At 33.2% G+C, this 16,434-nt stretch overlaps 1 protein-coding gene across 1 annotated transcript in view; it reads left to right on the top strand.

The window, feature by feature from the left end:
• Brwd3 (bromodomain and WD repeat domain containing 3) overlaps window positions 1-16,434 on the top strand; it is a 138,145-nt gene that overhangs the window by 72,567 nt on the left and 49,144 nt on the right. Inside the window, 5 exon segments of the mRNA XM_047536000.1 lie at window positions 1,524-1,564; window positions 4,674-4,778; window positions 6,274-6,427; window positions 13,677-13,811; window positions 15,773-15,901. Of these exon segments, the coding sequence (XP_047391956.1) occupies window positions 1,524-1,564; window positions 4,674-4,778; window positions 6,274-6,427; window positions 13,677-13,811; window positions 15,773-15,901 (564 nt within the window).

The following is a 16,434-nucleotide window of genomic DNA, read 5'->3' as shown; positions in this document are numbered from 1 at the left end:
CTTATATTTCTTCCTTCTCTTTCTTGCCTTCCTTCTTTGAACAATTATTTACTGTGCAGTATGGGGACATTTCTGTTTCAGTTCACAGTACATCTCATGTGCCTCACTATACAAGCTAGTTTACTAAGCAATAAAAAGCTCTCAGCTTTTCCAAGTCTTTTGACGCTTCATTTGGAATAGTATTAGTATACATCAATAATACACACACAATTTCTCTGAAAGGTGATTTAAAAATATTTTGTAACTTGAAGAATCAATTGTTGCTGAAATTTGTGGTAAGATAAACTTCTGTTAGAAACCTTCTCTTGGGAGCTTTTAAAAATAATCTCTTGCTTTTGGTCCCATCTCTCAAACATAATTGAATATCTCCCTTATGTAGATGTATTGAATCCAGCTGAACTGTTCCTTGCTGACACTTATTCCTAGATACTAAAATTCTGAAATATTATTTAAATTTTGAAAGAAAAACTTAGGAAACACTTGAAGGTCTCTGAGACATTAAGTAGAAGAAATCTCTGCTAGAGCATGATAAGAAGATATCTTTGCAGTTACTACCAAAAGTAGGGTGTGTATACAAGTGTGCTGAAGTATATTGAAAGCTAGGAGAGGAGAGAATAAATGAATGGGCAAGACTTGAGGGGTAAAATGATGAGGAAATTTTGATTTAGTAGTTTGATTTGCAGGGGTCCAGATAAAAAAAAATCTGAAAGTTAATATAGACTGTTAAAATCAGTGATGGATGTTAGTCATAATATGTTCTTTCAGAATATGTCTAATTATTGCACCTGGCACTGAGAATTTAGAACCTATCAGATAAATACCACAGTGAAATCACAAAACAGTATAAATTAGGACTACTTCAGTACATATGAAGAATGTAATTGTTTAAAAATAAAAATAAGTAAAAAGATACTTGACATTTTCTTTGGATTAAAAATTAAGTTCAAGGGCTGGGGAAATAGCTCAGTTGGTAGAGTGCTTGCCTTGCAAGCACAAGGCCCTGAGTTTGATCCCCAGTACCGGAAAAAAAAAAGAAAAGAAAAAAAAAATTAAGTTCAAATGTAGTTATGGTTTGTGAAAGTGTTTGCAATATTTGAGGGTGCATTTTAGCTTTATTATAAAGGAATAAAGTGAAGGAAATACCAAGTTTTAGCTTACACTTTGAATGTATTGTAAAATGATTAAGCCACTGGGAACAAAAAAGTGATTTATTTATATTATGAAATTGAAAAATATGTGAGAAATTTCTTTCAGTTCTTATTCAGTCAGATTAATAGTCTCTCTTGTACAGGACATAGGAAAGGAATACTCAGTACTATATATCTTGATATATTGTTTATAAAGAGATTTGTTTAAAATTATGTTTTATGCTTAATTAATTTATTTTTTTCTTTTTAGAAAAATAATGTTAAAGGAAATTATAGCATTACAATCTACTTCATTATACCTTTTTTTGCATTTATACATTGTCTATTTTAGAAATAAGTTCATTTTAACCAAAAATCTGTTCTTTTATATCTTAGGACAAAGTTGTTGCTGTTCAGTTCTGTAACAATGGAGACAGGTAATTATGTAGTACATATTTGTGTAAAGAAATGTTGGACATGTTTTTCTAGTAATCCCTGGGAACCATCTACCTCTACTGTAGATATCTTATTTCTATCCCATAACATAGATTTAAAAACCCTTATAGGTCCTTAATGGCATTCATACCCATTCCTTACTGATTCTCAACCACATAGTAACCATAGTCTGTAAGTTCTTCTTTTCTGAGTAATTTTTTTTCTTATTTTGCTCTTTCCATTTCTTTGGGTATCAATCTTCCTATCTTAGTCAAGAATTGTGTTATTTCATCTGTCCATCTCTGCCCAATCAATATAGTTCTCTTTGGAAATCTTCAGTGTTTCCTTCTTTCTTGCCCATGAAATAGAACTCAAGTGTCACCCAACATTCAGAGCTCCCTAAAACTTTTCTTAGATTTACCTTTGGTTCCTCATCTACTATTTTCCATATGAATTTCTAGATTCAGCCCAGTGGATTTTATACATTATTCCTGTCACATCCTATGTATATTATCTTCCTTTGATTACACTTATCATCACTTCCTTCCTAACCCCAAATGTCATTCCCTACCTTCCTCTAACCTTTCTTTTTTTACATCCTACATTTGTTCCTTCTCTATCCCTCTATTTTCCTCTTTTCTCTCTTCTATCCCTGATTTTGACTTATCTAAATCTTATCTCCCTTTTAAGGTTCATGTCCTACCTGAAAGCCTTTCCTGAGTGTTCCAGCTTTTCAATTTATCTTGACTTCCTCTGAACATCTGCATCACTTGTTGCATCTGTTACTCATAATGTATATTCTCTATGTCTGTAAACTCAGAAATTCTACACAGGTATCTGTGAACCCTCTAAAGTGATAATCTTTCCTGGTCTAAAATTTAGCCTAGAATGGATTTAAAACTTTAACCTCTTAGCATAAATGTATATCTGTATATGTCTGTTAGGATTTTATGTGGATGACCATGGTTTATTTTTAAATATTTTTAAACAGTGGGTGATTACTGTGATGAATTTGTACAAACTTGTTAAATCCAAGAGTAAATAATTATGTTCCACAAAGTGATGTCTACATTAGGAATGATAAAACCTTCAAGTAAATTTTAAGGTTAATTTAACTTACTGAGTTAGAACCTTTATGATATGTACACTTAATATTCTGTCAAGCAAAAAGTCTGAAATTTTATTTTCTTGCTTGTTTTTAAGGAAAAGCACATTATTTAGTTTTAATTATTTCTGTGGTCAATAAACATGTTAAAAGATGTTCAATTTAAACTAAATATAACAGTATCAATCCAAGAAAATATGCTTATATGTGTGAGTATAGAGACTTCTGAATTGCTTTTTCAAAGATAGCTCAACTTTAATTTCAAAGCCTGCCAAACTTTGTGCAAATGAGAAAACTGAGCCCAAATAGATAACCTTATAGTGAATAAAATAACCCTAAATGCTTTAGACTTGATGATAAATTTCACTTATTGTGAAAAATTCCCCAAAATAACTTCTTGTATTTATTTGTAAAAATAGTTTTATTTTGAGTAAGCAAATTAGAAAAATACCTAGTAAATATATAAAATTTTGCATGTATGTAAAAATTTTAAAAGTATATGGGGCATGCAGAATATGTAATAAATGTATACATACATATGAAAATAAAAATATTAATATTTGGTTTCTCTCTAAGGTAAGAATGTAGGTGATTTCATTTGTTTATGCTTGAAATTGAAGATAAATAAAAAATACTTCATACTTCAAAAGATTTCCAATTTTACTAATAGTCAAATGCAAATTAAAATAACAATTTTTTCCTCCAGAATAACCAGATAATGCAAAATTATTATATCCAATATGGTCAGAGGGTTTTTTAATAAAAAGAATGTTTTCCTCGCGGGGTGGGTTAGTATATGCCCACAATCCCAGCAGTGCTGGAGGCTGAGGCAGGAGGGTCACAAATTCGAGACCAGCCTCAGCAACTTAGGGAGGCCCTAAGCAATTTAGTGTGACCCTGTCTCAAAAGAAAATATGAAAGGGGCTAAGTATGTGACCCAGTGCTTAAGCACCCCTTGTTTAAATCTCTACTACCTTCCCCAAAATGACACTTTCCTCAGGTTTTCATGAAATTGTGAATTGTTTAAGTAAATAATAAAAAATACTTTTAGTGCAATAGTTTGGTAGTATGTATCAAAGCTTTAAAAATGTTCCTTTTCAGTTGAGCAAAGATATTTATAGGGTTGTACAAAGTCAGGTAGAGATGTTCATTACAACATTAGTTGTCATGTTGAAGATGAGAAATGATGTAATTATTAATCATTCAAAGATTGATTAGATAAAAATTTTATAATATCCATATAGTTAAGCACTAGTTCTATACTTGTCAACATAGAAATAGATGTATAAAATTCAGTTAAGCTAGGGAAAACATGTAGTGTAATTTTGTTTCATCTAAGGGAAAATATGTAAGTATACAATCTGTATTTATTTAATAAAGTCTGAAAGAATAGAAACTAAAGTGTTAACAGTAACAGAATTGTAGATGAATAAATATATTATTTTAAATAACATTTTATTGAGATATAATTCACATAATATAGAATTCATTGCTCTTATTGTATTTATAGTGTTGTGCAATAATTAGTACAGTTAATTTTAGAACTTTTTCATCATCTCTTAAAGAAAGCCCATACTTTTCAACTGTCAATCCCAATCCTCCATCCCTTTTTCTACAATTCTGAACATGCATTAATCTACCTTTCATCTCTCTTTATTTGCTTATTCAGGATTAATCCATGCTGCAGTGTTTATCATTACTTCATTCTTTTGCAGTGTTTGACTTATTATGAATAATGCATCCGTGAATGTTCATGTACATGTTTTTGTTTGGGCTTAAGTTTTATTTCTTTTTCAATGTATAACTGAGTAGGATTGCTGGGACACATGGTAACTTTTTATGCTTAGCATTTCAAGAAACTGCCAAACTGTTTTCCAAAGAGACTGCACCATTTTACATCCCCCCCAGTAGTGTGTGAGAGTGAATGTATTACTTTTCTAATAAGAGAAAAAATGTTTCTCATTTTGGAGAAAAGTAACATGGTTATTTTAACTTTTTCTTTCCAGCTTAAGATTTGTTAGTGGAAGTAGAGATGGAACAGCAAGAATTTGGCAATATCAGCAACAAGAATGGAAGAGTATAGTGCTAGATATGTCTACTAAAATGAGTGGGTAAGAACAGATATTAGATACTGCAGTGGTTCTTATAAGGCATAGTATATATTTTATATTGACTTTTTTTTTTTTTTTTTTTGCGGTGCTGGGAATCGAACCTAGGGCCCTGTGCTTGCAAGGCAAGCACTTTACCAACTGAGCTCTCTCCCCAGCCCAATATTGACATTTAATAATGGACATAAAATATTTTATGTTAATAACTACTTTGAAGTTAATTGATTCACGTGAAGTTTGCATCTTTATTTTGTCCCCAATCCAATTGTCTTTTGTTGTTAATTGATAGATTAGAACATTGCTGACTTATCAAAAATTCTGGTCTGTTGTGACCCTAAGATCTCTGTGCTCTGTTGATGCTCAGAGTCACTCTGCTTTATAGTTTTCTACAGGCCACTTTTTAAATATCCATCTTTATGACTTTCTACTATGAGGGTTGTCCCTATTAACCATCATGTTTCGCTTTTTCTCTTAACTTTCTTAATATACCTTTATTATACTTTATAGCATACCAACTTAGTGTTATTATGTACATTTAATCAACATGCTGTTTCATCATCTTAACTGTTGATTTGAAGATATATAATTATCTCTTTGGGACAATAAAATTTCTTTAGTGTATGAGCCTGATATTAATTATCTTCTTAATAGTAATGTGGAATTGACTGTAGTCATAGCCAACAATTATTTTTGCCCCATTCAATTAAATCAAAAGTTATAAGTCAGATGCTGTTGTATACTTCTGTAATCCCGGAGTCTCAGGAGACTGAGACAGAAGAACCCCAAGTTTGAGACCAGCCTCAGGAACTTAATAAGGGACCCTAAGCAACTTAGTGAGGCCATGTTCCAAAATAAAAACTTAAAAGGCTGAGGTGTTGTTCAATGGTAAAGCACTCTTGGGCTAAATCCACAATACAAAAAAAGTTAATGAATTATCTACTGTTTTCATTATAATAAGGCCTATTAGTTTATTGTTTTTAAGAGGTGGGTTACTGGGGATTGTACCCAGGGTGCTTTACCACTGAACTATATCCCCATTTCTTTTTATTTATTTATTTTTTAACTAGAGACATTGTTTTACTAAGCTTCTGAGGCCAGCCTGGAACTTGTAAGCCTCCTGCTCCAGCCTCCCAAGTCACTGGGATTTTAGGCATGTTTTACCATGCCCAGAAGGACCTATTCATTTTTAAAAAATAATATTGAAGGAAATACAGTGATTATTATACATTTTCATATTGTCCAATAGTCAATATAACCTTGTATTTTATTTTTCAAGATAGTAATAGATTTCTTCCCTCCCTGAAATAAGCGCATGTGTATTTCCTTATGCAGGTATATTTATTTAATCTTTTATTTCATAATATTTAAAGCATATTTGAGGATTTTTTTTTAATCTAACCAGTTATATATGCCTGGAGAATTTGTCATAATTTCCTATTTTGCATGCACCTTTGTTAACAATTTACAAGGTATGAATATTGCAAATTGTTTTGTTTAGGAATAATTTACCATCAGGAGAAGACAAAGTCACTAAACTGAAGGTGACTATGGTGGCCTGGGATCGTTATGATACCACAGTTATTACTGCAGTGAACAATTTCCTTTTGAAAGTATGGAATTCCATCACAGGGCAACTTCTTCATACTTTATCTGTGAGTATTTTATTTTTAGAGTCATTAAAATAATCAGGGACTGGGACTGTATCTCAGTGTTAGAAAGTTTGTCTAGCATGTGCAAAGCCCTAGGCTGGATCCTCAGTAACACCATAAACAAATAAATTAATCAAAAAGGAAATGAAGATTTATTCTTTAAGCCTGGTACAGTGGTGCACAGGTATATTCCCAGTACTCCATAGGCTGAGGCTGGAGGATCCCTTTAGATCAAGACTGACAAGGGCAATATATTGAGGACCCCCTTGCAAAATAATGTTTTTATGGTGCTGGGGATTGAAGCCAGGGCTTTGTGCATGTGAGGCACACACTCTTACCAACTGAGCTGTATCCTCAGCCTGCAAAATAATTTTTAATGGTCAAAAGTATATTATTGTAGGAGACATGAAATTTAAGTTGCAATTTCCATTCTATGACTATTAGCCCTTGGAGAAGTAGTTATTCCAGAAACCTTTTAATAGATCTGCAAAATAATGCTGACACATGATATACCACTAAAAACAGGTTTGAAATCTTCTCAAGATCCTAAGTCTAATATTTAGTATGGTATAGTATGCTTTAAAGGATATATGTGCATATGTTTTTAGCAAGGGTTAGACTTTTTCCCACATTTTTATTGGTATGTTAGTGATGTACAGATTGATGGGGTTTGTTGTTGAATATTTATACATGCATGTAATATAACAATATAATTTGACCAATATCACTCCCCAGCACTCCCTCCCCATGCCTTGCCTATCACACCTTGATCTTTTTCTTCTAATCTTGCCTATCACACCTTGATCTTTTTCTTCTAATCTCCCTTTGATTTTCATGAGATTTCCCCCCACCCTTCTTTTCCTTTTTCCTTTCTAGCTTCCACATATGAAAGAAAACATAGGACCCTTAGCCTTCTGAGTTATATTTATTTTGCTTAACATGATGGTCTCTTGTTCCATACTTTTTCCTGTAAATGCCATAATTTCATTTTTCTTTATGGTTCAATAAAATGTATCTCACATTTTCTGTATCCCTTCATCCATCTATGGATACCTAGACTGGTTCCGTAGTTTGGTTATTGTGAATTGTGTGGCTAAAATATGCATATATTACTGTAATAAGATGACCTTTATTAATTATGGTAAATTCTGAGAAGTGGCATGGGTGGGTCATATGGTGTTTCCGTGCTTACTCTTTAGAGGAGCCTCCATACTGATTTCCATGGTGGTTGTACTAATTTGCAATCACACCAAAAATATGAAAGTGTTCGTTTTTCTCCTCATCCTCTTCATCATTTATTATTATTTATGATCCTGATGTCTACCATTTGGACCAGGGCAAGAAGGAATCTCAGTATAGTTTTGATTTGCATTTCTGGAATTGTTAATGATGTTGAATATTTTTAAATATATTTGTTGGAATTTGTATTTCTTTGAGAAGTGTCTGTTTCATTCATTTTCCCATTTATTAATTGGGCTATTTGATTTTTTTGGTGTAAATTTTTGTGAGTTCTTTATATATTCTAGATATTAATCCTCTGACAGAGATTAGCTAGCAAAGATTTTCTCCCATTCTGTGGGTTTTCTTTTCACATTCCTAATTGTTTCCTTTGCTGTGCAGAAGCTTTTAAGTTTGATGCTATCCCATTCATTAACTCATGGCTTTATTTCCTGAGCTTTAGGTGTCCTATTGAGAATGTTGTTGCCTGTGCCTAAAAGCTGGAGTGTTGACCCTATGTTTTCTTCTTACAGTTGCATAGTTTCTGGTCTAATTCTTTGGTCTTTGATATATTAGGAGCTGATTTTTGTTCACAGTGGATGATGAGTCTAGTTTCTTCTATATGTGAATAACATCAGTTTTCCCAGAACCATTTGTAAAAAGACTGTCTTTTCACCAATGTATCTTATTGTAACCTCTGTCAAGGATCAGATGACGGTAGATGTGTAGGTTTGTCTCTGTGTCTTATCTTCTGTTCCATTGGTCTATGTCTGTTTTTATGCCTGTATCATCCACTTTTTGTCACTATAGCTCTGTAGTATTATTTGAGGTCAGTTATGGTGATGCTTTTGACACTCATTTTTGGCCTAAAATTACTTGGGGTATTGTGGTTCTTTTATTTTTCCAAATGAACTTCAAGACTATTTTTTCTCATTCTGTGAAGAAGGTCATTGGTATTTTGATGGGGATTGTATTGAATCTGTATATTGCTTTTTATGGTATGATGAGCTTCTGAATCTAGTTACTGAAAGGAGTGAACCAAGGGAACATTAGTAGTTTTCTAAATTGCTTTCTTCAAGCCCTCAAACAGCAGTATGACCTATGAGGTAATTCATTTTGAAATGGGTCATCTTTCCTCCTCAGTCCTTCTGTGCTCTGGGAATTGTAGTTATTCTGCTCCTAAAAAGTGGTGCTGCTAATACAGGAAAGAAGTCAGCTCTGTCTGGCATTTCAAGACCTGTTCAGAGCACAGTGCTCTCCTAGACAGCACCATCTTTCAAATGGAAGGAATCTTTAAAGCAGCACTGGAGTATAGGACATCCAGATCGCTCGTCCACTCGTACCTCAGTCAGATTCACACCTTGTTTGCTGCCTTCACTGTTTCAGAGAAACCTCTGAGCAGACTCACTACCGAGTTTCCTCAGATAAATATGTAATAGGAAGTGTCACTCAGGAAGCACTGCTGTTTGCACAGGCACAGAGGATGTTGAGCCCCTGGACAGCGGGAGCTCTCCCGGCCTCCGGCTCTTGGCATTTTAAAATATTAATTCTTCTTGCCCATGAACATGGGAGGTCTTTTCATCTTCTGAGATCTTCTTCAATTTCTTTTTCAGTGTTTTATATAGTTTTTGTTGTAGAGGTATTTATCTTCCTTGGTTAGATTTATTCCTAGGTACTTTTGAATGGAATTGTTTCCCTGATTTCTTTCTCAATAGTTTTGTTGTTCCTATATAGGAAAGCTGTTGATTTTTGTGTGTTGATTTGGTAACCTGCTACTTTGCCAAATTTGTTAATTAACACTGGCAGTCTTTTGGTGGAATGTTTTGAATCCTCTAGGTATATGATCATGTGATCTAAAGCCAGGTTTGGTGGTGCATGCCTTAATCCCAGCGAATTGGGAGGCTGAGGCAGGAGGATTGTGAGTTCAAAGCCAGCCTCAGCAACTTAGCGAGGTCCTAGGCAACTCAGTGAGATCTTGTCTCTAAATAAAATACCAAATGGACTGTGGATGTGACTCAGTGGTTAAGTGCACCTGGGTTCAATCCCTGGTACCAATAAATAAATAAATAAATAAATAAATAAATAAATCATGTCATCTTCAAACAATGGTATTTTGACTTCTTTCCTATTTTCTTATGCCCTGTATTTCTTTCTCTTGTATAATTACTCCAGCTAGAATTTCTAGCACTATGTTAAATAGAGTAGTAATGAGGGTATACATCCTTATCTTGTTCCAGATTTTCAAGGAAATGCTTTCAGGTTTTCTCCATTTACTATGAGGTTGGCTTTGGGGTTTTCATGTATAACCTTCATGATGCTGAGGTAGTTTCCTTCTATAAGTGTTAGGATAATTTATTGTTAATATTTCATGGATATCCTGTATATTCTATATTCAATGATTTGTTTATGCAAATGGAAGAGGAAATAGAAGAAGGAGAAAAAGGTCCTTTTTCATTTTTCTTTCTAAAACAGTATTTGTCATAGTAAGAGTGTGCAGTGTTTGGTGTGAAACACTGATATAATTAATAGCAGAAATTTGATGGGTGGTGCTCATGTTTGTCAGTTTCTCTTGGTATAGATTGACTTCATATTATATTCAATTTATAAGCCTTATTTCTTGTCTGTTTTAGTTATCAGTTCATAATCATTTAAAGGGGAGAAGAAATGTTTGCTATATGTACAGCAGTAAATGACAGGTTTTAGACTAGAAACTCAATTTTCTTTGTAGTATGCCATGATATCATCCTTATTTGACTCCTGTATATCATAACATAATCTTAGTATGAAGCCTCTGATGTTTCTCAAGTTTTAATATTGGGAGGATTTCCAATTTATCTGTTGTATACCTCCCAAGTCCCCTTTCCTAAGCAAAGCCCTAACACTGTATTAGTGGAGTTTTAGATTCCTGCTTTTATCTCCTAAGTCAGTGCTTACCTATTTCTGGTTTTTTCTATTCCCTGATATAAGCTTCTATTAATATGCTTGAAAAAAACCTGTACTGTTTCCTTGAATCTTTATTAGAAAATGTGTGCCTGTGTCAATAAAGTCCAACAGAAACTTAACATAAATCACATGTCATATTAATTTTTCTAGCAACCACAATAAAAAATAAAAGGAAAGCAATTTTAAAAAAAATATTTTATTTAACCCAGTACATTTAAACTACTATCACTTCAACTTCTAATTAATATATAAATTATTAAAGAAACATTTTATATTCTTATTTCACTCTAAGTCTCTGAAATCTAGCATGTATTTTATATTTATAGTATAGTAAGTATAGTACTTTATACTTTGAAGATCATTACAGTTCAGTCTATCCACATTTCAAATGCTTAGCTACAGTATCAACCAGTGCAGATCTGTATCTCCAAAATCACAAATGTAAGGCCATGTTATAGCCATTGGTTTTATAGATAGGTGTAAAATTCTTCCTTACATACCTTAATTTAGATTCTGCCTAATGACAGTCTTCCAATGGGCTGACTAATGATTGATCTCTTTTCACTGAATTTTACTGCAGAAATTGTAGAATTGACTTTTTGTAAATCTGCAGGCACTGGATTAGGTATTAGGTATTAGAACTAGGCATTAGGAAGGAAAAAGTGGTAAATTTCAAAGTCCTACCCTGCTTCAGTTTACAGCCTATTAGGAGAGAAAAACTTTTAATTAAATAACTGTTAGGAATGAAAAATGCAAGATAATAATATAAGTTTCTAACAGGGTGACCGAATATGCCCTGGGAGATTCTGAGAAAGTTCCTGAGGAAATGAAATCTGGGTTAAGGTTTGAAACATAAGTATGAATTTCAGGTCAAAGCTTAAATGTCATCTCTTTGTTTTGTTTTCCCTGATCAAATAATCTAAGATAGTCTCCCAGTCTTCATCTTATTATTCCTTGTTTATCTTCATTATTTTTTTTATCAATAACCAATATTTTCCTCATGTTTATTTGTGGCATCTACATAGTAAGTGGCCAGTACATATTTGGTAAATTGCGTATGGGAGGTCCTTCCAGGAATTCAAACAGCATGTGTGAAGGTCCTTAGGTGGAGGGGAATGGAAAGGAAGCCAATTTGGATAGCATACAGAGAGCAGAAACTCTCACCAGGTGACACTGGAGAAGTGGATAGAGGCCAGAGCATTCAGAATCTTGTAACTCTACCCTGAGACCATTAGGAAACCTTTCAAGGGTTTAAAGCAAAAGAATAATATGTGAGTTTTGCTTTTTGAGAAATAACATTGTAATTCTGGATACAGTAGAGAAAATAAATTGAAATTGGGTAAGAATGACTACAGGTAGACTATAGAAATCTAGGGTAGTAACCAGGATGAGTCATGACAATATAGATTTGTACGCTGGTGGTGGAACTAGAAGTGTTTTAGTAAGTATAAATATGTCAAATGATAAATCTTAAGATAGTATTAATTTTTTTAAACTGGGGATTGAAAAAAGGTATTCTTTACCATTAAACTGTATGCCCAGCCCTTTTTATTTATTTTTATTTTGAGAAAGAGTCTTGATAAATTGCTAGGTTGCTGAGCCTGGCCTTGAACTTGGGATCCTCCTGCCTCACCTGTCCTAGTTTTTGAGATTACAGGCAAGATATTATTGATTTTGATTATATTTTATTCCCCATGAACCATTGATTATAGCCTGTCCTAAGGGATGTGCCCACAAAAGAATATCCTACTTAAGACTTTTCCCCAGTGTACACTGGCATAGTTATGTCATCATCATGTGAATTTAACAAAGTAATTTTATGGTTTACTGGAAAGGAAATTGAGGAAATATTTTCTGTATCAAATAGATGATCGAATAAAAGATTTTATTATAGAAGGAATTTTTCAATAATCACTGGAAGACTTTTGGTAAACTTTGAGTTCTAATGGTATTTATTATAAGGAAATTTACCTACTCATATATTAACACTGCATTTTGAGCCAGTCTAGTGGTTTTTAATAAGATGTAATTTTTCCGTAATAGTAGCATGGTTGAATATTATTTTTAATATGATATTTGAGGATGAAGTGTACTTTTGTGGTTCATAGTGTATGATCACTTCTAGAAGCTCCTGATGTATAATGTGTTGGCATATTACCAAGTGAAATGCAGCTTCAGGATGTTCTGTATGCTTTTTTAAGTCTTGCGGGGGTCTCTTGTTCATCTTATGTCCTCTTCCCAGGAGTTAAATCTAATGAAATGACAATGATATAATTCAACTGTTGGCAAACTTTTCCTTTGTGAAGCCAGATTGTAAATATTTTAGAGTTTGTACATTCCATCTCTGTTGCATATTCTTTGCTGCTTCATTTATTTTTTTGGGCTTTGTAGAACCTTTTAAAACTATAAACATTTTTGACTTATTGGCTGTGTGTATAAACATGTCTAGGATCCATTATTTTCCTTTGGATCTAAGGTCTATATATACTGATATACTTTGATTTGCTTACAGGAAAGCATATAATACCCAGCCTTACTTTTCAAATTCACTTTTCTAAACAGAAATCTTTATTTTTCAGGTAACATCTTAAATGGAATCCCCAGGTTAAAAGTAGACATAGAACAGAATCACTAAGCTTTGCCATTTGAATGTGTATCATGGGGCCTCCCAAATTACAGTTTGAACATTAGTCATAGAGAAAATGCTGAGTGAAGAACAATGAATGTTTATCTGTTCCCACTTTGACAGAGTTAGATGTTAATGAAAGATTTTGTTTGCCACTTTTTTTTTTGCCTTTTAAATAGTACATTCCCAGATATCCAAATTTCATTTGAAGGTCCTGTTCAATGAGCGTAAATACTTTCCTGAGTCTTCTGTGTGTTGTATACTTTATAGAATCAGCAGTTATACATTTTAGGAAGTCAAAGTGAACTGTATTATTCATGTAGTAGCTATGTAGTAAATGGTATTTATTAAATTGTTATGCATGAATTCATCTGAAGCACATTGAGAGTATGCCCAAGATATTTTGATCAAATATATCAGATACTCGATGTTGCTTTTAATTTTTAATATTTATTTTTAACACAGGGTCATGATGATGAAGTATTCGTTTTGGAAGCACATCCATTTGATCCAAGGATTATTCTTTCAGCGGGTCATGATGGAAACATATTTATTTGGGACCTTGATCGAGGGACCAAAATTCGGAATTACTTTAACATGGTAAGGGAAATCCGTGTATTTTATATTAAAATTGACTGCTTTTATGCAATAACTTGGCAGTTATCCTTAGTTCAAAGAAACCTCTTGTCATCTCTGTTAAAATTGCAAAAGTACTTCAGAAAGTAACTCAAAGCCTTATAAGAAGGCCAGTTGAGAATCAAACCTTTCATAGTGACTCCTTTATCTTGGTGTTAGTATTTTCCAAATTTTGGTTCCCAACTCTAAACTCCTTAAACTCAAATTTGTTAGCTTTGTAGTTAACACCTAACCAAGATCGCAAAAGTTTTGTTTAATATATGATCCTAATTTATGAATTATACAAGTGACTATAATATTTGAATTTGCCTCTGGTAACCCTCATATGGCTTAGTTAGCAGTTGTTTGAAAAAATAGATCTGCAGATAGGGATGCTCTTAAAATTTATTTCATATAAATCATAGAAAACACTGAAGAGTTACCTCTTTCTACCATATGTATCATATTTAGTGTCCCTTAAGAATAGGTCTCATAAAATTTTTTGTTACAATTAGTTATATATGATAGTTATATAGACAGCATATATGCACTTTGATATGTTATACATAAATGAATCCTAACTTCTCATTCTGGTTATACATGATGTAGAATCACACCAATTGTGTAGTCATATATATACATAGGGTAATAATGTCCAATTCATTTTACCATGCTTCTTACCCCCACTCTCCCTCCCCTCCCTTCACTCCACTCTGCCTAATCCAAAGTAACCTCTGTTCTTCCCTAGGCACCCCATTATTGTGAATTAGCATCCACATATCAGAGAAAACATTTGGCCATTCATTTTTTTTGGGATTGGCTTGTTTGCTTAGCATGATATTCTCCAGCTCCATCCATTTACTGGAGAATGCCATAATTTCATTATTTCTTAAGGCCGAGTGATACTCTAATGTGTATAGGTACCACATTTTCTTTATCCATTCATCTATTAAGGGCATCTAGGTTGGTTCCACAGCTTAGCCATTTGAGTTGAGCTGCTATAAACATTGATGTGGTTGTGTCACAATAGTATGCTAAAGTCCTTTGGGTATAGACCCAGCAGTGGGAAAACTGGGTCAAATGGTGGTTCCATTCCAAGTTTTCTGAGGAATCTCCATACTGCTTTCCATAATGTTTGCACCAATTTGCAGTCCTACCAGCAATGTATGAGTGTACCTTTTCCCCCACATCCTTGCCAACTTTTATTGTTGCTTTTATTCTTGATAATTGCCATTTTGACTGGAGTGAGATGAAATCCTGGAGTAATTTTTGATTTGCATTTCTTTAATTGCTAGAGATGTTGAACATTTTTTTCATTTATTTGTTGATCAATTATGTATCTTCTGTGAAGTGTCTGTTCAGTTTCTGAGTCCATTTATCAATTGGGCTATTTGGGCTTTTTGTTTTTACTTTCTACCATATTTTCTATATTTATTGTCATTTTCTTAAGAACAGTTCTGACAACATTTCTAAACTGTTGATTGGCCTTTGAACCCACTTGAAAAGACATTATGCAGATTCAGAGCATTAATAGTACCCTGTCTTGTGTTATTAAAATTAATTTTATGCTTTAATTTTAGGATGGTTAATTTAAGGCTTAATCGAATTTCTCTTAAAATGTGAAGATAATATCTGAACTTTTTGAGATAGCACTCATGTCAACTTGGTTACATTTAAGTATTTTTAAAATCTCCTTAATCGCCCATTTGATATTTCACACAGTGCACTGTTACTAGCAATGATCATTTCCATCCATTGCAATTTTACTCTCCCTACTTTTTTTTCAGTTTTGCTATTTCTCTAGGGTTCTGACTACAGAAGCCAGAGTGTGCATTGTGATATTAATGCATCACAGCATCCAATGTATTAGCAAAGAGAAATTACCTCCTACTTGTTATTTGAGAACAAATCATAAGATGACTTAAAAAGACTCCTCTGTATTTCAGATTGAAGGCCAAGGCCATGGTGCAGTGTTTGATTGTAAATTTTCACCAGATGGAAACCATTTTGCCTGTACAGATTCTCATGGGCATTTGTTGCTTTTTGGTTTTGGTTGCAGTAAATACTATGAAAAGGTCAGTACATTTTATTCTCTTTGATAGACTGTAATTCAGGATTGTATCATTCAGAAATTTTGTTTGAAGTCTTAGTTAATAAACGTTGTTATGTGTCAATAGATACAAAATAAGAGAATTGTATCTCTTGGTAAATGTTTTTGTCATTGCCAGAACAGTGTGAATCACTATTGAGGTGCAGGGTGATGTAGATAAAGAAATTCAATAGGAAAAACTTTTGTTCAGAATGTATTCTGTGTCCAGGCATAATAGGAATAACTCAACCAGATTGTTGTATCATCTGCTTATCATAGGGAAATAAACAATTGGTGACTGAAAGTTCACTTTCCTGATTGCCTATTTTGCCCATTATTGATCCTGTGAAAACATTTAGGAATCTAACTTAATGGTTCTTTATATTTTATCAGCCATGAATTTGGAATAGATAATGGAATCTTCAATCTGGAAGAGAACTGAGAAACACTGATGTCAGCTCAATATTTGTATCAGCTTTGAGTATCAATAATGTAACATATTTAGCTGTCTTACCATCT

Source organism: Sciurus carolinensis, chromosome X (assembly GCF_902686445.1).
Source record: "Sciurus carolinensis chromosome X, mSciCar1.2, whole genome shotgun sequence".
NCBI classification, from domain to species: Eukaryota; Metazoa; Chordata; class Mammalia; order Rodentia; family Sciuridae; genus Sciurus; species Sciurus carolinensis.
This window is presented reverse-complemented; position numbering and strand designations above follow the sequence as displayed.